The sequence below is a fragment of the Ipomoea triloba genome, chromosome 11 (assembly GCF_003576645.1).
Source record: "Ipomoea triloba cultivar NCNSP0323 chromosome 11, ASM357664v1".
Taxonomy (NCBI): Eukaryota; Viridiplantae; Streptophyta; class Magnoliopsida; order Solanales; family Convolvulaceae; genus Ipomoea; species Ipomoea triloba.
The window spans coordinates 139899-159377 of record NC_044926.1 but is presented as its reverse complement, the minus strand read 5'-3'; the positions used below and the strand labels follow the sequence as shown (position 1 = coordinate 159377).

The 19479-nt window shown below is 37.6% G+C and overlaps 5 protein-coding genes across 5 annotated transcripts in view; 3 read left to right on the top strand and 2 right to left on the bottom strand.

Moving 5' to 3' along the window:
- Window positions 1-1675: 1675 nt before the first annotated feature.
- LOC115996581 (calmodulin-binding receptor-like cytoplasmic kinase 2) lies at window positions 1676-4631 on the top strand. Its single transcript, XM_031235875.1, has 6 exons — window positions 1676-2001; window positions 2517-2764; window positions 2857-3025; window positions 3143-3232; window positions 3322-3623; window positions 3972-4631. Exons 1-6 carry the CDS (start codon window positions 1746-1748, stop codon window positions 4170-4172), a joined length of 1266 nt encoding a protein of 421 aa, XP_031091735.1. The 5' UTR covers window positions 1676-1745; the 3' UTR covers window positions 4173-4631.
- Window positions 4632-4984: 353 nt separating this feature from the next.
- LOC115996583 (protein BPS1, chloroplastic-like) lies at window positions 4985-7392 on the top strand. Its single transcript, XM_031235877.1, has 3 exons — window positions 4985-5146; window positions 5263-5325; window positions 6183-7392. The coding sequence occupies exon 3, from the start codon at window positions 6200-6202 to the stop codon at window positions 7295-7297; it is 1098 nt and encodes a 365-aa protein (XP_031091737.1). The 5' UTR covers window positions 4985-5146; window positions 5263-5325; window positions 6183-6199; the 3' UTR covers window positions 7298-7392.
- A 978-nt stretch (window positions 7393-8370) lies between these two features.
- On the top strand, window positions 8371-12280 carry LOC115996582 (mitogen-activated protein kinase homolog MMK2). The gene is made up of 6 exons (XM_031235876.1): window positions 8371-8752; window positions 9379-9508; window positions 9648-9785; window positions 10285-10617; window positions 10940-11123; window positions 11792-12280. Exons 1-6 carry the CDS (start codon window positions 8571-8573, stop codon window positions 11962-11964), a joined length of 1140 nt encoding a protein of 379 aa, XP_031091736.1. The 5' UTR covers window positions 8371-8570; the 3' UTR covers window positions 11965-12280.
- Window positions 12281-12367: 87 nt separating this feature from the next.
- On the bottom strand, window positions 12368-14879 carry LOC115996580 (probable polygalacturonase). Its single transcript, XM_031235874.1, has 6 exons — window positions 14764-14879; window positions 14329-14682; window positions 13991-14111; window positions 13600-13774; window positions 13428-13498; window positions 12368-13183 (listed from the first exon to the last, which is right to left on the bottom strand). The coding sequence occupies exons 1-6, from the start codon at window positions 14797-14799 to the stop codon at window positions 12477-12479; spliced, it is 1464 nt and encodes a 487-aa protein (XP_031091734.1). The 5' UTR covers window positions 14800-14879; the 3' UTR covers window positions 12368-12476.
- Window positions 14880-16372: 1493 nt separating this feature from the next.
- LOC115995667 (mechanosensitive ion channel protein 1, mitochondrial-like) overlaps window positions 16373-19479 on the bottom strand; it is a 5297-nt gene continuing 2190 nt past the window's right edge. Inside the window, exons 2-7 of the mRNA XM_031234767.1 lie at window positions 18563-19426; window positions 18193-18470; window positions 17941-18041; window positions 17131-17238; window positions 16802-17023; window positions 16373-16707 (exon numbers count right to left, since the gene is read on the bottom strand). Coding sequence (XP_031090627.1) covers window positions 16612-16707; window positions 16802-17023; window positions 17131-17238; window positions 17941-18041; window positions 18193-18470; window positions 18563-19305 — 1548 coding nt within the window. The 5' untranslated portion in view covers window positions 19306-19426 and the 3' untranslated portion in view covers window positions 16373-16611. The remainder of the gene's footprint in view (window positions 16708-16801; window positions 17024-17130; window positions 17239-17940; window positions 18042-18192; window positions 18471-18562; window positions 19427-19479) is intronic.

The following is a 19479-nucleotide window of genomic DNA, read 5'->3' as shown; positions in this document are numbered from 1 at the left end:
AAATAAAATCAAATCGTTAAAATAGTCAAATTTGTCAAAATCTGATTAAAACGCTATTTACCAAATAAGCCCTCAGTATCGTGCTAGTCTAATAAACTCCATGCATCCAACAATTAATTAACAAGTCCAACGAAGCAGTCTGAATAGTCGCCCAACCGCATAATTCCAACCTTATCAAGCTTGCTTAAGAGCATCACAATTGTTATATCATGAACCAAAGTTCATAATGCATTATAAACCTTAATACAAAAATGATGTACTTTCAGTTAACATATTTTGTACCTACAGTTAATCGTTTATGTACATGTAAACAAATAACTTGATATATAATTGTTAACACATAATATGATAATTACATGTACATAAACTGTCAAACTGTATGTACAAAATGTGTCAACTACAAATAAAAAATTTAAAATTTATTTTTGGACCAACGCCTACAGTGCAATGTATATCCTCAATTCCTCATCCATGGTATAAGTTGCCAAAGCCTCATTTGCCGCAATAAACACCCGCACTTTGTTTGTTGCCCCAACATAACCAGAAAAGCACCCCTAGTGCTATATCTCGTGCTTCTAATGCTTGGTATTCTAGTGCAGATCATGCTATAAATATGAGTTCCTTACATGAAAATCCGCATTCACCTTTCACGATTATACCATTAATATTTAATTTTATTTGCAGATAATTTTACTGGACTTTAGTTGTTAACCACCAAGAATTATTAATAGTTAATGGGTTGACATCTCATTTTCTCCGATATATAATATTTATAAGATTCATGTATTTATTCTATCAAACCCATCAGATTATTTTGTATTGAATTGTAAATAGACAATACAATTTGTTGTCACCTATCCTCAACTCAACTAATATGCTGTATTTGGAGTTAATACAATACATGTGAACAAGCAGATAATGGGCAGCTGCTGTGTAAGGAGTCAACTTCAATTAGCTGAACCATAATGACAGCTACAAATGGCAACTTACGGCATTATGGTTAGGCTTGTATGTGCACGCATATTGTCCACCAACATTGTTGCTTTGAAGCTAATGATCCCATCCCATGTCTCCCCTTACCATGCACTGTTTCACTTTCACGCATATATCTATATGTTGTTATATAATATTATTATTTTGATTTTATGTTCTTTCAATTTAAGATTTGTATGTATGGTATCCAGTATTTTTTATATAACAAGACTAATTCGAATTCAGTTTAAACGACGCCTATAGAATTTGACTTTTACTTGAACAATGTATTGTCTAAACTTTTTAACATAGAAGGCAATAAAACAACATGTTATGGACAACTCTAACCAAATTTAATTAGTTAGTTAGTTTGATAATCACAAAATTTTAAATTTAATTTCGTATTGAAAAGTATTTAATTTATTGATTTTCTTAATTTTAACAGGTCAATTATGATATTTACGGACTAGGGCAACATGTTTTGACACTTTAGCAACCAATCTTGAATGCAAACAAATTATAAATATGGCTTATTTTGAATGATACAAAAGTTAAAAGCATTTAATAGTATATGCAGATGGGGAAAGTAGTGAGTTTATGCGTCAAAATTGTTGAATTAAGGGTGTGTAAGTAGGGCCCACTTACTGTAGCTCAACCAGCGCACGTTAGCCCGTTGGCCATACAAAGAACCGAACTTTGCTGTCGTTGAAAACTCAAAACATTGCAACTGCAACATACATACCCGCCATTTCTGATCTCTCTCGATCGTCACCATGAAGAGTCCCAGCCTGCCTTCTCGGGGCGGGCGGTACCCCAGTTCCAGCTCCGGATCCATGGGCTTTCGGACTTCATCCAGCTACAGCACCCAATCTTCTTCTACTACTTCATCTAAGAAGTCAACTGCCTCCGGCAAAAGCTCCGTCAAGTGCGCCGCCCAGGCGGTGGCCGGAGCTCTGATTGCTTGTTTCTCTCCCCCCGACTCCAAAGACTCTAACTTTGATGATTCCAACTCGTTTAAAGCTCCTTCTGGTAAGCACCAGTTCTTAGTTGCATTTATTAAAACAGGACCCCCCCAAAAAGAATTCAAGAAGTTATATTATTGAATAGGATAATCAAGATTATACTGGTATTCATCATGTTTGGTAAAATAGTTAGTTGCTATCAGCTAACAATTATTTACAAACAGGGCCATTGTCTTTTGTTCATGATGTTATAAACACGTCAAGCTATATAATATAGCCTTTGCTTGCTGTCTCAGATGAGACAAAATTTGGAGCATTTATTTTCCTTTTTATTATATGCATTTATGTATGTATTGGTGTAGTCATGAGAGTGGCAAGATTAGATGGCCTAATGACATAATTGCATTCTTGGGTTAAGGTTTTGTAGCTGCCATTTCCATTTCTCATTTTAAAAATGAAATTTTAGTATTTATTTCCATGACAAAAAAATGTGCTTACAGTCTTGAATAAGTCTTGTGTACTTGATGATGCAATAAATTGGGTTTTGAAATTAGCTTGGACTTGTTTTATGGGAAATTTTAGTTTCACCTGGAGTTGGGCATGAGAGGAGACGTAGCAGTAGTAGCAGCTTGAGTCGCAGTAATTATGAGAACTCAAATATTTCCACCGAGGTGAAAGAGGATGGGAGTGGTAGATATACTATGGAGGAGATCTACAAGGCAACAAAGAACTTTTCTCCAAGCCTCAAAATTGGACAGGGTGGTTTTGGAATGGTTTATAAGGGCTGTCTTGAAGATGGAACTCTTGTTGCAGTGAAGCGTGTCAAAACGGTTGGAGTTCAACTAGTTTCTGTTTTATCCTTGATAAATGCTAGCTAGCTATTGCAGAATGTATCCTAATTGAGTGAGTGGCTATACTGCAGAATATTTATGATAAGCATTTGGGAGCAGAGTTTCGGAACGAGGTCCAAACCCTGGCAAAAATAGAGCATCTGAATTTAGTCAGGTTTTATGGTTTCTTGGAGCAAGAAGATGAGAAGATCATAGTTGTGGAGTATGTCTCAAATGGGACTCTTAGAGAACATTTGGACTGTGAGATCATATCCCTCTTGCCTTGTTCTTTGCATTATTTTCAGCTTTCCAAGTATATTATATTCTCCACTGGATTTTGATGTTCTTTGACAGAAACAATCTAATTGAACGGTGTAGGTTTGCGTGGAAATGTCCTAGATCTTGCCACAAGGCTGGATATTGCAATAGATGTTGCCCATGCTATCACATATCTACATATGTACACAGGTATGTATGGTGAGCTAGGATTTAGACAAGATAATTTAAATGATCAATCTCGATACCTTATTGGAGGATGGCTTGTTTTCCTCATGCAGATCACCCCATTATCCACAGAGATATCAAATCGTCCAATATTCTCCTCACTGAAAACTGCCGAGCTAAGGTCGCTGACTTTGGCTTTGCAAGGCTGGCTGCTGACAGTGAGACAGGGGCAACACATGTTTCTACCCAAGTCAAAGGCACAGCTGGCTACTTAGACCCTGAATACCTTAGAACCTACCAACTTTCAGAGAAGAGTGATGTGTATTCATTTGGTATTTTGCTTGTCGAGCTGGTCACAGGCAGACAGCCCATCGAACCATCACGAAACATCAATGAGCGAATTACTGCTAGATGGGTATGTTTCTCTTTCCCTTGCAAGCATAACATGGTTAATGTTCCGTTCCTCATAAATGTAGGAAGTAAAACAGGAAGTTAAGGCTGCCTTGTGTTTATGTTTTCCATCTAAAAGAGCATGTATGTATTCCTTGTTTTTATTCTTTTGCATTTTTAAGATCGATGTTGATTGTTTGCCAGCCATTTAAGATCAAGCTAGAATTGAAGAATATAATATCCCGGGAAATCTCTATAATTTCATAATCTAAAATCAGAAAGTTTTTGACTACAGCATCACCGTCATACAAATATACAATATTGTAGAATTGAAGTTCCCACATAGCGTGATCATATTTGGAACTGTATGCAGGCTATGAAAAAATTCAGTGAAGGAGATGCAACTTTAACTTTGGATATCAGACTGGAGAGATCTGCAGCAAACATTTGGGCTACAGAACAAATTCTTGGTCTAGCTTTACAATGTTTGGCTGCTCACAGGCACGACCGCCCTGCCATGAAGAAGTGTGCAGAGACTCTGTGGAGCATCCGCAAGGATTACAAAGAATCTTAACATCATATCATACATCGCGTCCTTTCCTCTAGACTCAGACTGCATAAAGAGAACAACCCAGAAATGAAAATACATAACAGCTGGTGGAGAGTGCTAATAAAAGTTGGCAGATTTTTCTCATCACACATACACTACAGGCCTTGAACAGATTTTGTGAATGGAGTTTTTTTGACATAGTAGAGGTAAAGAGGATTTCTCCAAGAAGTTGGCATGTATAGAGGAATATGTTGAATGATTTTGGTTTATATGTTCTAATTTGTGTGTGTATATGTATAGGAGATTCATACTAGGGGAGGAAATAATGTTTTAGGAGATTCCAAAAGGACCTTTTATGTATTTTTTGAGAGTATTGATTCATTGTTGTATACACATTACACAGCACTACAGCAGTCTATTTGTACTGTATCCCATTTGTTTTTTCCATAATAGCAATTTCCAACTTCTCTTCGACCTAAAAAACATCTCAATCTCGAGAGCTATTATTTCTCAATAATTTACGTGCGTGTTGTCGTGTAATTTCAAAGATTTAATGCGTATCAACAAATTACATGTGATCATATGAAGGAAGTTTCATGCTTGTCATCATGTGCCTCTAACAGATAATAATCTAAAGTTTAATGCTTTCCTAATTTTTTAGGAAAACCCACAGAAATTCTCCATTTGGTAAAAACAACTACAAAAGAATAGAAAGAAACCATGCACTCCCACCAGCCAAGGTATGATGTCTGATGACATATGAAGATGACTTTTCGTTAGGGGAAAGGTGAAATGATCCAACGGTGGGGCATGGTCTCAACTTACCAATCCAACGCTCATGAGCTCATCTACTGCTCATCTTTATCTTATCATGGAAACAAGACAAACGTTCCAAAACCATCATCTTTCCCATGACTTAAGCAAAACATCGTCTTTGACGCGTGTGCGTGCAAACTTCTTCCCCGCTTTCCGCCTCTCTCTACACCCCAGTCCTTCCGGTACGGTTCTCTCCCTCTTTCTCTATATATGCAATTCACGCTTTTCTGTATTTATATACTTGAATCTGTGTACTTATGTAAAGCTTGGTTTTTTTGACCTTGGAATATTGGCTTAGATCGCTAAGAATCGGCGGCGTTGACTCTATCAATCAGCTCCCGTTTCAAGATCTAACTATCCGGTGAGCTTTTTATGTGATTATCGATCGTCTTTCCGTTGATTGATGTTTGTTTTGATAGTTTTTGCTTGTTTACCATAGTTAGGTTTCCTGATCTTCAAAATTTTGTTACAAACATGAAACTTGATGAGAAATGTTAGATTATCGGGTAGATGGTGATGCTTTTGCTTCTGATTCGATCTGTTCCTTTTCTTTGTAGGACAATTATTGATTGATTGTTATTATGATCTGTTGAAATGAAATATTCAGATTCTGAAAATTACTGTGGTAATTAGCCAGGTCCTGCATAATTGATCATCAAAGAAACTGTCTTTATGGTCTTTATTCTTGGTATTTTCTATTTTATGTAACTTTGTGTAATTTAAAGCAAAAATCTATTTCTGGGCTATGATTTTGTTTTAAGAAATAGCTTTCTAATGGTATGAAGTTGTATGTTTGTTTGTTTACCTTTATTTATTAATTAGTATGCAAGTTGTTAAGGGAGTAAAAAGAGAATTCATTCCCTTCCCTGAGTGGGAGATCTTTAGAGCTGTAACATGCCTATGTAGCTCTTACAGCACATAACATAAATTCTAGCTGTGGTCTCGCTTGTGGATCATGAATAATCTATAAACCTTCTTAAATCATATGATACTCTGTTTATTTTATTTTATGTAGTTTTGTTAATTTTCTTGCCCCCATTCAATTAGTGATTTGATCTTTTATCCGGTTGAGCAATTAGTGGAACCCTTATGGAGAAGTGATACTGATAATCAAAGATAGATTTTTAATACCACTTGTTACTTCTTGATATGTAATTTAAAATGTAGCAGTCCAATATGGTTTCTGTTCTCACTTGCGGTTTCTCAATTTCTATGCAGTTTCATTATATTATAAAATGAGTCGCCCACAAGATCCTCAACGTCCCTATTTGCCATTTAAGAATCCCTTTTCGATGATATTACCTAAGGGCTCACACCTGTCTCCGAGGCTTCTTGCTCTGTTGAATGCTTTCGAGGAATCATTGGCAGAGAAACTCAGAAGTCTTATGCACAGAGGCAGGGGAAATGCCCTAAGTGTATCGTGGATGAAAGAAGCAATGGCTTCACTCTCTACAATTCATACAGATATTAAAACACTTGTAACTGAACTTGAACTTCCTGTATGTGACTGGGACGATAAGTGGATAGATGTTTACATGGACAATAGTGTGAGCTTGCTGGATATTTGCACTGCTTTCAGCTCTGAGATATTGAGGCATAACCAAGGCAATCTTTACCTTCGGTGCACTGTGCGTAACCTAGATGGTGAACCAAAGCAGTTTATGCAAGCCCGTTCATCATTAGATGGATGGAGGCAGCATGTGAATTCCAAAAATCCACGACTTGAGAATAGCTTTGCAATCTTGGACCGCCTCACAGAAAGCCTGAAATTCCCTAAGAAAAAAGATTCTGCGAAAGGGAAAGTTTTGATGCAAGCTTTGTACGGAGTGCAGGTGATAACCATTTTCTTGTGCAGTTTACTTGCCAGTGCCTTCTCAGGCTCCACAAAGAAACTGAAGCATTTTGAGGTTCTTGAGGGTTGCTCGTGGGCAGACGCTTTTGCTGATCTGCAGAGTTTGATTAACAACGAAATCAGTGTCAAACATTCCAGCGGAGGGGTAACAGCACCGAAGGAGCTTGAAGCAGTTGACGCAAGTGTCAAGACGCTATACCCCATCATTGAGTCGGGATCAAACCCCGATGAAGCTGGAGGATTGCAAAACGCGACTTCAGACTTGGCAAAGAACACAGACAAATTCGCGGAGGGGCTGGATCTATTGGCAAAGGAAGTAGATGGGTTCTTCCAAATTGTTCTGACAGGGCGCGATGCGATGCTTTCTAACATTAGAGTTGGGAGTAAGATCTCCCAAGATAAGAAAAAATGTAGAGGTGCAAATAGTGAGACAAACAACAGGGGACATGTATCTTCTTTTGTACACAAAGGGGCTGCTTAGATGTGAGATGATTTTATGTTATCTGGTTCATTATGTAGTACTGTATTCAACACTATCAAAAAATATATATATCAAAATTTGTATTAAAGTTGCCAGCTGTGATGTGATATCATCCAAGAAAAGCCCATCTGGAGTCTCTCATTTAACCAGTTTTCTGATTGAACAATTCTTGAATGCACATTAATTGTAGGGGAAGCCTTATAAATTTATTAGGTTTGGTGGTGGTGGCTACCCACTTCAGAATTGGACATTGCTGGCTGAAATTGACTCCACACAGCAACCTTCAATTATTGAATATATGTATATGTATATGTATAGATAAGTCAGCCATCTCACCAACCAGAATGTAATTCCAGCCCACCACCTATGACTTACTAGCCTCATTCTTAGTTGTACCACTTGTCAACAAGGCTTTCATGCTACGCACAGTTTTTATTATAATTATTATTATTATTATTTTTAAAATTTGGGATAAAAAAGAGAGCATAAAATTGCATTATGGCATTAATGCCCTTTACTACAATAAGACTAATATTTATTCAGCTTATTCTACCCTCTCAAAATTTGACTATCCTAGATTTTGTTTGAGTCACGGGGGCTCGCAAGTTGACTCTTTTAGACACAAATTGAGAAGAAAAGCTTAATTTAGGACACTTTAGTATGGTGGAAGTGCTTATCAAAACATGACATATTGACATATCAAAAATGAGAGGAAATAGGGAGAAGGAGAAGGAGAAGGCAGAAACTGATTTGGTTTTAGAGCAAATATAGTAATTTGCATATATAAATAAAGAAGGAATGAGAAAAAGGGCATGATTTATATAATGAGGGTGTAGAAATAAGCCATGTGTATGGTGAAAGATTCAGAATTCACACACTCCCTATGCAAAAGGGAAAAAGAGACCAAATTTCTTCACGGGTAATCTCAGGCTCCCCCATCCCCAAGTTCACGCACAAACTTTACTTCAGTTTACTCTCTCTCTCTCTAGAAAAAAAAAATGGAATAAAGAAATGAAAATGAAAACTGAACCCAAGAAGAAAGTTATTAAAATAAGTAATAAAATATTGTGACAGTAAAAAATTATAAAAAGAGAAAACAAGAAAGAGCCAAGAGAAAGAAAGAAATGTCAAAAAGCTCGCCCTCGTCTGGGTCTTCGTCGTCTTCCTGCAACGCTACCGACAGAGACAAGGCTCCGGGACTTGCGCAAGATTGAGTTTTTTTTGAAGTGGGATTTTCTTAAATTTTGTTGATTCCGAGGAAACTCTGATTGATATGTCTGTGGAGTCGAGCTCCGTTGCAGCTGATCATGGCGGCCATGGCCATACCAACTTCAGGGGAGTCCCTACTCACGGCGGCCGCTATGTGCAGTACAATGTATACGGAAACCTTTTCGAAGTTTCCAGAAAGTATGTGCCCATCAGGCCAGTCGGTCGTGGCGCTTATGGCATCGTCTGGTGAGAAAACTCATCTTTTGTGTATTCCCATGTTTCTGATTTCATGATTATGTTACTTTTTTTCTCGGGCTGTTTTAAAGATTCGATTTTTCTGTTGCGTTTTACCTTAATTGGACCTTGTAATTGAGGCCTGAATAGTTGGTAGTGGATAAATCGAAAACTAGATATGCTAAAAATTGCTGCTGGAGAAGTCAATTGACTGAATTCAGTAAATCAGTGACTATTTCTTTCAATCATGTGCAATTGAAAAGGTTTGAATGTTTAGCTTTGGTGTTCATCTTCCTCTGATCATTCCCATTCTAAGATTAGCAGCAACTAAAAAATTTGATTAATTTCAATTGAACACAAATGCTGGCTGGTTGATGTTAAGTTTGCAGGTCCTAAAATTTGATTATAGTTATTATCTGGATTTCTAGAGTTCTCTTTATGCTTTGAATGCATATGGTGAATGGTGAACACAGGATACCAGAAGTGAGTTGTATACTTCATAGTCTGAAGTTTTGTGTATCAATCAAATTTACTATAAAGGAAAGTGATTAGCTAAATATGATCTCCCAGTTTAACTTCTTTTTTCTTTGTTTTATTTTTAATGTGAAGGAAAAATGTTATTTTTTCATTTTCTTTAGTGCGGCTATAAACTCTGAGACGCGTGAGGAGGTTGCCATCAAGAAGATTGGCAATGCATTTGACAATAGAATAGATGCCAAAAGGACACTACGAGAGATAAAGCTTCTCAGTCACATGGATCATGATAATGTAAGTGTCTATGCAGTTATAACTATCCAAAGGCATGAACCCTTTGCTCCTGTATTATCATTTTGTATTCCAGTTTCTTTAATTTGTGTGAAGTCCATTCCCCCAATGTACCTGATGGAACCTTTTCGTTTTTCTTCAGGTAATTGCAATGAAAGACATAATAAGGCCTCCCCAGAAGGAAAACTTCAATGATGTCTACATTGTTTATGAACTAATGGATACTGATCTTCATCAGATTATCAAATCCAGCCAGGGATTGGCTGATGATCACTGCCGGGTATGACCCTGTTTCTTGCACTTTATAGATAGTATGCCACCGTGGAAAGGGAAATTATCCATTACCTATCAAAATCTCATTTTGATTGGCTCAGAGTAACCTTAATATGTTAGAAGCGAATGAGCGATTTCTGAAAGGCTTTCTTCTGAACCCTTTCAAAATGAGAAACAAAAACAGAGAAATTGGGGATGAATCATGTGAACTTGCTACCTATAAAGAGCTGTTTTCAATAATCTTACTAGCAGTAAAGCTATAGAAATAGCAGAATTAAAGCTCCGAATTATTTTTATTTTTTGCTTTATATTTAGAATTTATGAAGATTTCAATAATTTACAAACATTTATGGTTGTAGTTAGAGATTCATTACTCATTCAGTCCAATTCATACTTGCACTTGACAGTAACAATTTGCGACAGGTGTACTTTTTTGAATTTATTTTTCATGTTTCATGAAATTTTACAATATCTGCATTATTGACTCTCAGTTCTTGTTGTTTCAGTACTTCCTTTACCAAATATTACGTGGACTCAAGTATATTCATTCTGCCAATGTCTTGCACCGAGATCTGAAACCTAGCAATTTGCTTCTCAATGCGAATTGTGACCTAAAGATTGGAGATTTTGGGCTTGCAAGGACAACATCTGAGACAGACTTCATGACTGAGTATGTTGTAACTCGCTGGTATCGTGCACCAGAGCTGCTCTTGAACTGTTCAGAATACACGGCAGCAATTGACATTTGGTCAGTAGGTTGCATACTTGGTGAAATCCTGACAAGACAACCACTTTTTCCAGGCAGAGATTATGTTCATCAGTTAAGACTTATCACCGAGGTAGTATTGCCCAACACTGACATCATGGATAGATCCATAACTTTTATAGTAACAAAAGTATAGTGCTTGAGCAAAATTAGCACTGAGTAAGAGAATTAAGAATCAAGTCACCATCTTCTTCTTTTCTATCCTGCCTTATACGTATTTGGTGGCAATTGCTTTCCCAAATTTTGAATGTATTGCTCCCCAGTTCTCTTTGTATGAATTAAATTTTCTTCAGTTGTGCCAATTCATAAGATGTTTCTACTTCATGCTTATCTTAAGCTTGTGCCTTTGTCAATTTTGCCTGATCAATGCATCCCTTTTCTTCTATTTTAAACAGCTGATAGGATCACCTGATGATGCCAGTCTTGGATTTCTCCGTAGTGATAATGCCCGGAGATATGTTAGACAGCTTCCACAGTATCCGAGGCAGCAATTTTCTGCAAGATTTCCCAATTCATCTCCAGGAGCTGTGGATTTGCTTGAAAGAATGCTTGTTTTTGATCCTAGTCGGCGTATTACAGGTCTAGTGTAATTTTACTAGAATCTCTGGATATCTATTTTCAATCTTAAGTCATTTAGGTGGAGAGAAGTTTAGTTAACATTTTGATATATATGCATTTAGAAACTCAAAAACAGTGTGCATGGCAATATTGGGAAGTTCTCTAGGCCATTTCCATTCCCATGATTACCTTTCCCTCTCCTCCCCCACTGATGTCCTGAAAAAGATGGATAAAAGATTTTAAACCAAAAGGGGAAAAATAAAAAGATGGATAAAAGATTTTAAACCAAAAGGGGAAAAATATTTGGTAGACGTAGAGATCTTTTGGCTATATATATGCAATATATGTAATTCTCTGTCTGAAATGTAGAAATAGGCTTTGTTTGGTACCTAGCTTATTTTTAAACCCTACTTAGGGTAGCGTTTCAAAATAAGCCTCCCTATGTTTTACCAAACAGAGCTTATAGCTTATTTGTAGTTTAAAATAAGCTATAAGCTCTACCAGACAGAGCCATAGTGGATTGAGCCTACCTCTATAAAATGAAAAATATGGAAGTAGGAAGAGAGGTTACTTTTTCAACCATCGGCTATCACTCCTATCCAGTGCATGATTGCATGGCCTTCTCCTATCCAGAGTGGCACAATGCTAGCTTTTAATCTGTTATCTGCCTTTTTCTTGTTTTATTGCAGTGGACGAGGCACTCTGCCATCCATACTTGGGACCTCTTCACGATATCAACGAGGAGCCTGTTTGCCCAAGGCCTTTCAGTTTTGATTTTGAACAGCCATCCTTCACTGAGGAAAATATTAAGGAGCTCATCTGGAGGGAGTCTGTAAAATTCAACCCAGATCCAGCTTATTGAGATGTGATAGCATGATGTATACCGTTACATTACTAAATGGAACATTGTGTCGATCCTGTATGTACGCTGTAGAAGAGATTAGCATTGCGTTTGAATTTGTCATTAGGCTTCTTATATTAGAACTTGATTCTATATATTATCTTGCGTGGGTAGCCCTGATCTGAATACCAAGTCCTTGTTCCTGTTTGGATGGTAGGAAGGATCAGAATACTTGTGTGTGATGGTTGCCCATAATGCTCACCTTTCAATTCATCTTTGCTTTTGAGCACATTGACATTGCATGGTGGTATGATATGTTGAGTGCTTTTCATTTGTAGCTTTCTTCATCCTCATTTCCCTTTATAATCATCTGAATTTAAGACTTAAGCATGGATATGTTGAATGCTTTTTATAGTTTTCTCTGTTGCCAATTGAAGCATGGGCTCCATATATATATTCATAGCTGAAAGCAAGAAGTTTGGTACATCATTACATTATGTATATATTATTATCTGAGGGTGAAGGATCACTCATCAATAATATATTCTGTAAGAACATTTCTGGAACTCTATGTTTTCGATTTCCAGATTCTCTGCCGGAAAATCACACATTTCAGGCTTTTCCGAGCCCTGATCAGGCAGGGATTCGCAGGGTTTTGGAACCACTCCACTGGTAGTTCCCTGAATATCAGTACAGGTCCATGGATATTTCTTGGCCTTCTGTGCCATAGATATGGTGACATTGGACATGCAGATTCCGGTGAAGGGGTCGCCGGAAATCCCCTCCAGGCGGGCGGCCATCTTCACGTTGTCGGCCACCACGTCTCTGTAGTTGATCCCTTTGATCTCCGGCAAGGCGTTGGGGTCGTAATTATTGTCGGCGTGAGAACCGTAGTTCCCTGTCATCCAAAACACCCATTTCATGGTGTGTAGTGTCATCCCCTTGACGTATATATCCTTGACGAAGCCGCCGCGGCCTACGGCGGTTTTGATTCTCACGCCGGATTCTGTGTTGATGGCCGTGATGTCTGAGGCTCTAACGTCCTGAATCCCGCCGGACATTTCGCTCCCCAGCGCTATTGCCGCGCTGTACGGCGAAATGCAGGTGAGTCGCCGGATGATCAGGTGTTCGGTAGGCATGCCGTACTTTATACCGTATTCGTCCCAACCGCTTTTAACTGCCACACAGTCATCTCCAGATTCTATGTAGTTGTCCTCAATCCTCACATTTGCACAAGAATCTGAACCCCCCAAGGGCCAATTAAGTACAACATTAGAACATCGAAAGCAAGCATGTCAACTAAGGATACAAATTTGTAACCACAAGGTCACTAGTTTCTTGGTTTGAGCCGACTTAAGCTGGTTTAACTCCTTGTGTGATCACAAAGCGGGATTTACACAGTACATACCATCGGGTAGTATAGTGACTGCGAGTATTCAAAAACAAAAAGATTGTAAAAATCATAAAGACAAAAAAGAACTAACCTGGGTTGATTCCATCAGTGTTTGGAGATGTTACTGGAGCTATGATTGTGAGACCTTGAATGATTACATTGCTGAAAGGTGAAAACACACACACAGGAATTTACATATTGTTATTACAGTTGCAGTCATAATGAAATGGGTAAATGGTGGAAGTTAAAAGTTAGTTAGTTACCTGCTGTAAACAGGATGAACATTCCATGTAGGAGCATTAAGAAGGGTTAAACTTGAGATCTGAATATTATCAGAGTGCATGATTTCAATTAGATATGGCCTTGTGTATTTTAGCTTCTTCTTGTGAAATTGTTGCCACCAAAGTTCTCCCTGCCCATCAATTGTCCCATTGTTTCCTGACAACATCAAAATAACAAAAACATGAACAATATAATATATTGGATGTTATGAAAAGTAGTTGTGGTTTTTGTTGGTTATAATAACAGTAATTTAACTACCTGTAATGACAACATCAGTAAGGTTTTTGTTGGTTATAATAACAGTAATTTAACTACCTGTAATGACAACATCAGTAAGGTTTTTGTTGGTTATAATAACAGTAATTTAATTACCTGTAATGACAACATCAGTAAGGTTTGAGCCAAAAAGGAGGCTGATATATCTTCCACCAGAAGTGTCCCTTCCATGACCATATGATGGTAATGGCTCCACCACTCCCCAACTGCTTATGTCCTGAAATCAAAACAAAACTATACATTATATCATCCCATTTATGAAATAAACTTTCATCTGTATGTACAATATTTATTTAGCCGGGGAAAGTCTACAATACTGATTGATACTAATACTTTTTGCACCACGTACAAACATGTATACTTTTGTTACCCGGTGTAATTAAAGGGGGTGGGGGAAGAAAGAAGAAGTAGTGGTATGTGTTTATAGTAGGTACCTGAGAAGCAAGAAGAACAGCATCCTTGTCAAGAAAAAGAGTGAAATGGCTGGTGAGATTGAAAGATCCAGTCAACCAGCGACCAGCGGGGACGAAGAGCTGAGCACCACCCTGGTCTGCATACTGGCTCAACTCATTCACAGCGTTCTGAAACGCTTTCGTGTTGAGTGTTTTGCCATCCCCAACCCCTCCAAAATCTGTAATGGATGCAGCATGAGCCCTGCAGTTTATAGCTGAATACTCCAACTCATAAAAATTATTGCTGTTTTCATCTTCAACAATCCTTATCCCCTCAACCCATCCTGGGCTGCTTAAAACCACCCCCAATAACACTACCACTAATGTCTTCAACATCTGCAAGATTAATGTTAGTTAATGCCAATAACTGAGAATATTGTATATATAACAGAACTAGTAGTATATGGATAATCTTACTTGGGATCTTGATGCCATTATAGGGAAGGAATCCATTAATAGAGAGAGGGAGCTGAATTTGTTTGGTGGTGAAACATTAAGAAAGTATGTATCATTTTATAGGCAAAGTTGGTTGAGTGTTGGTTGAAGCACTTTTGTTTGAAGGTGAAAATAGATTCTCTGATGTGGACAAATGCACAATTTTCATAAATCTGATAAAGACAAAGTTCTTTTTCTCTTTGTTTCTTTTTACTTGGATTACAATTTTAAGGGGAAAAAAAAATAAAGGAGAGATGATGATTCAGCAAAGACAAACCACATAGTACCAGTTTTTAATTTTTTATGATGAAATGAGAAGACAAAATCTGTGCAAGATTTGCAGGGAAACTGTGAGGGCTGTGACTCTTTCAATAATCATATTATATGGTTTGGATGGTTAGTAAGGGGTGATATTATGAGATTTGCTTTGTCTTTAACTAAAAATATAGTATGACTCACTAATATCTAATTGAATGAGGTGATATATTTTAACTAAAAGTCTAAATTAATAGTTAGTAAACAGATTGTTAATACAATTATAAGGTTGAAAGTTTCTCTGAGTAAGAGTCAAATTCTACCAGCACAATTTTAATTAAATTTGAATTAGATTTATAATAGTTATAGGGTGATGTGGTAGTTTCAGACTTCAGTTGGAGGATGTGGAACCCATATTCACTTTAGATCAACTTTTTATGCAGACAAGCAGAGTATGGGTTCTCCCCTCTCATTCAGTCTCGTGACACTTTCTTAACCCTTTAACGCCACTACTGCCGACCCACTTCACGGGTCATCATTTACGGGTAAGGTGGGGCCGCCCATCTCTCTATTTGAGATGAAACATGGATAGAAAATTACTAAAATGTGTTGGAAGTAGAGATAAGAATATAACACTTTTTATTTGCGACTTGAGTCTCAAAAACTTAAGTTACAAATGAGTTTTTCTTTACTTTGTACAGTTTTGGCAAACGTCATATTATTGTCTCTTCTCCCACAAAATAGCGCATTTCAATCAAAACCCCAAACGTGGAAGGGAAGGGAAGGAATTGTGACGAGATGTGACACAATCATTAAGATTGCCATTGGCAGGCGTATACAAACAAATGTGTTCACGGAATTAGCCCAACACTACACTCGACTACCAAGCGAAATAGAGCTCTTTAACTTTTTTTCGCAAACATTCTTATTTGTACGAAATGGAGAAGGGTTTGGTGCGGTGGTACGTGGTTAGATAGCATTATACTTTGCGGCCAAAAAATGGGCATTTTGCGACCACATATCTCTCTTTCCTCCCTCCACTCACGGGAATGGGAATGGGAATGGAAGAATTTTGTGTGAAGTAAAAAAGGGTGATCATGTGATATTGCTTCTCTAAGTGTCATTAGTGGGCTTCCCACCTCACCACAATAACTTCACATGACCACCACTCATTGCTTCACTACCTTAAATTAACTACATTTATCAATTGTCTCATTCCCTTGCCTGCTTTTCAACTGTTTTTTCTTTTTGTCTGGGGAGTGGAGAATATACTCACCTCCTCCAATGCCCATCACCTATCATTATAATTTCTTTAATCAAAAGCTAACTAAACATAGACACAACTTTAAAAATTATTATTAAAAAAAAAAAACTAGATGGATTGAAACAATTGGTAAACAAACAAATCACTAATGTAACTGTAAGATTGAAAAATCAACTCTTGTATGTGTGCACTAACCGGGAAGAGTGATGTTTGGCATATTCACATTCTTTTGCCTGTGATGGGTATCAAAATGCATGTTGGTTTGCACATGAAAAGCCTAAATTCAAGATTCAGAAAATTTTTCTACATATTCAGTGCAGGTCAGCTAAAGTAGCTCCATGTTGCTTGATGATACGGGCGGCTTGCAGAAGAATGTCCTGCTCTGTCGAAAACATCTTGTCCTTGCTCTGGATTTATCAGTAGTAAAAACATTATAAGTATTCGCGATGTGGTTATACTACACAGCAATGTGGATGAGAGTATGGACAGTTGGACACATACCATATATTTTAGATTGCATCCCAGAGTTAGTTCTGCGTATGTTCTTTCTAGTTTAGACAAGAAACAATAGGGCACCTCCTTTTCCAAGAAAACATTTGGATATGATTTCAGCATATTCTTGATGTCTTCTGATATTTGTGGGATCTTCTCAAAGTCTTCAATGTGCAAAGGAACTTTGGTGGCCAAGGCACGCCATTGAGCACGTGATTTGTTCACTATAACCTAAAACTCACATATAACAAACTATATGAAGTTGCCCCAAATTCTGCATCTTTTTTTGCTCCCTTTAGGAGGTAGATATGGCTTGGATGATAAGGAAAATTACCTACCTGGCTAGTAAACAAGGAATTTGGAACAATAACTGGAAACTTCTCTGCAGTCAACAATGACGTAGTTGTCATCCCCATTTCTACAACTTGACCTTCCACAGATCCAGCCTGCAAAGATAAATTATTATTTGCATACTTAAATAAAGTAAACCATAGATGGCAAAATAACAGAAAATAAGTTAACTCGTGATGAATTCATAAAACCATTCAATCAATAACTTCTTCAATTTCGATCATTATTTTATTTATGAACACTAAACTCCTTACTTTAAAGAAATTACTATTCACTCTATAAGCATTCCATCAAGCTGATCAATCCAACAGCAATACAGAACCAGTAAGTATAAATATCTTAGGTCTTTGGCATCCTTCCAAACTAGTATTCCATTCACCCTCATTTTTCCAGTGGGAATTTAATACATCAGAGAAGCTTTATATACTATGGTCGTATGGACCTAGCTAGTTTAGGTTGTATTGAAAATTTATAACATTTACTTTCTCATAAGAATTCAAAAAATTCCCATATACCAGTGAGGGATGAGGGCTATATAAACCATATTGTAATATCCAATCATCAAACTTCAAAAGACACTAGCATTTGGTGCAAGTTCACATTCAGTCACATTTACTATGAGATCACAAGAGGTGAAGAATAAATAAAAAGATCATTACATGTTTTCTGAAAAATGCACCAAATAAGGAAAAGATTATTTTACTCTGACAAATTGTAATCTATAAGACAATTCAGTGCAAATGTAAATAGAAGAAGTTCAGAAATCAGCATTAAGCAGCAAACTTATAGTAGCATACTTTTATCGTATCTCCAATAGTAAAAGGCCGGGAAATCTGTAAAGACAGTCCACTCAAAATATTCCCAATGACATCTCGGGCAGCAAAAGCAGTAGCTATCCCTGCATACCAAATATATGAAGAAAGAAAAAGTTAAAGATTCGTGTAAAAAACTAATGAGGCACATTATATCACAATGTTTTAAAGAAATGAAAGCTCCCCAAAAAGGATTTGGACAATGTTATTCGTCCAGGAAACTCATATGAAGCTCACCTCCTACTCCTCCCACAGTCAGAATTGATTGTACTGGTACTCCACATGCCTCAGCTAACCCCATTATTCCAATGGCAAAGAGACCAACAGATGATATTCTCTCCAGAGTCAACAACCTGTCTCGATCACCCAATTCAATGCTCTTTCCGGCCAAGGCTCTACTAATAACATTTGTTTTCCATCTCTGTAGAAACCAGACAGAAGAAAGAATAACAGCACATTTCCAAGCTGGTATAATGTAGTGTGATGCAATGCTGGTTGGTGCCACCATAGCAGCACTGCATGAAGAAAAATTGCAGCTAACCACACATTAGCACAGAAGATAATGACTTAAACTAAAGAAAAGCATGTTGCATAGCATTCTACTAACATTTGGGTAAAAGCCATAAAGGTGATCAGATACCGAACCGGACCCTCCAAAGCACCCCAGATGCTTTGTTCATAAGGTACAGGCCTCCATAATGAGCTTTGAGACAACAAAGTAGCAGGCCCTTCCATTGAGATCTTATGAAACCTCCTCAAAAACCTCGGCATCACCACCCAAGCCAGTAAAGTACATAACAAAGTACCACTAACAGGAGCAATAACATCTCTCAGATATGGATGAGCATCAAGCATTTGCTGAACATAAGGCGTCATTTCACTAGAAGCCTCTTTCGCCTTTTCTCCTGTAGAATTCACAGCATCCACCACACCTTGCCAAGCTTCCCTTGCCTTCAAAACCCACTCACCTCCATCAGACCCACCTGCACCCATACCAGACTCAGAAATGGCAGGATGTGAGCCTCCAGGTGTATTCCCTTTACCACCTACAGATGATGAATACAATCGAAGACTCCAGGCAGGGATACTACCACCAAAAGACACACTTCTTAAAGCCCAATTATCCAATGGCCTACTTAAATATGAGCTCCCAATGCACTGCCTTTGACTAGCAGAGCTCAAACCTACCACCCAAAAACATCTGGCAGCATAATCTCGGGAGGAATGTGAGTCACTAGCATGGTAACTACGGTTTAAACAGGCGAATGAAGATCTGACATCAATACCATTCGCGAAATTTAAAGAGGAGTTGAGTGATCTTGCTAATCTCGAAAACTTAACTGCAGCCATTACAATTGCGGTCGAAGCACATATATATACACACACCGAATAGAATAATAACACTAACACAGCAAGCAAAATCAATTCAACACAGACCAGAATAACTTCCTGCAAGGAGTTTCAGCACAATCTGCAAAAAGGTTGCCAAAATAGAAAGTAAAGAATCAGATTAAAGGGGGGGGG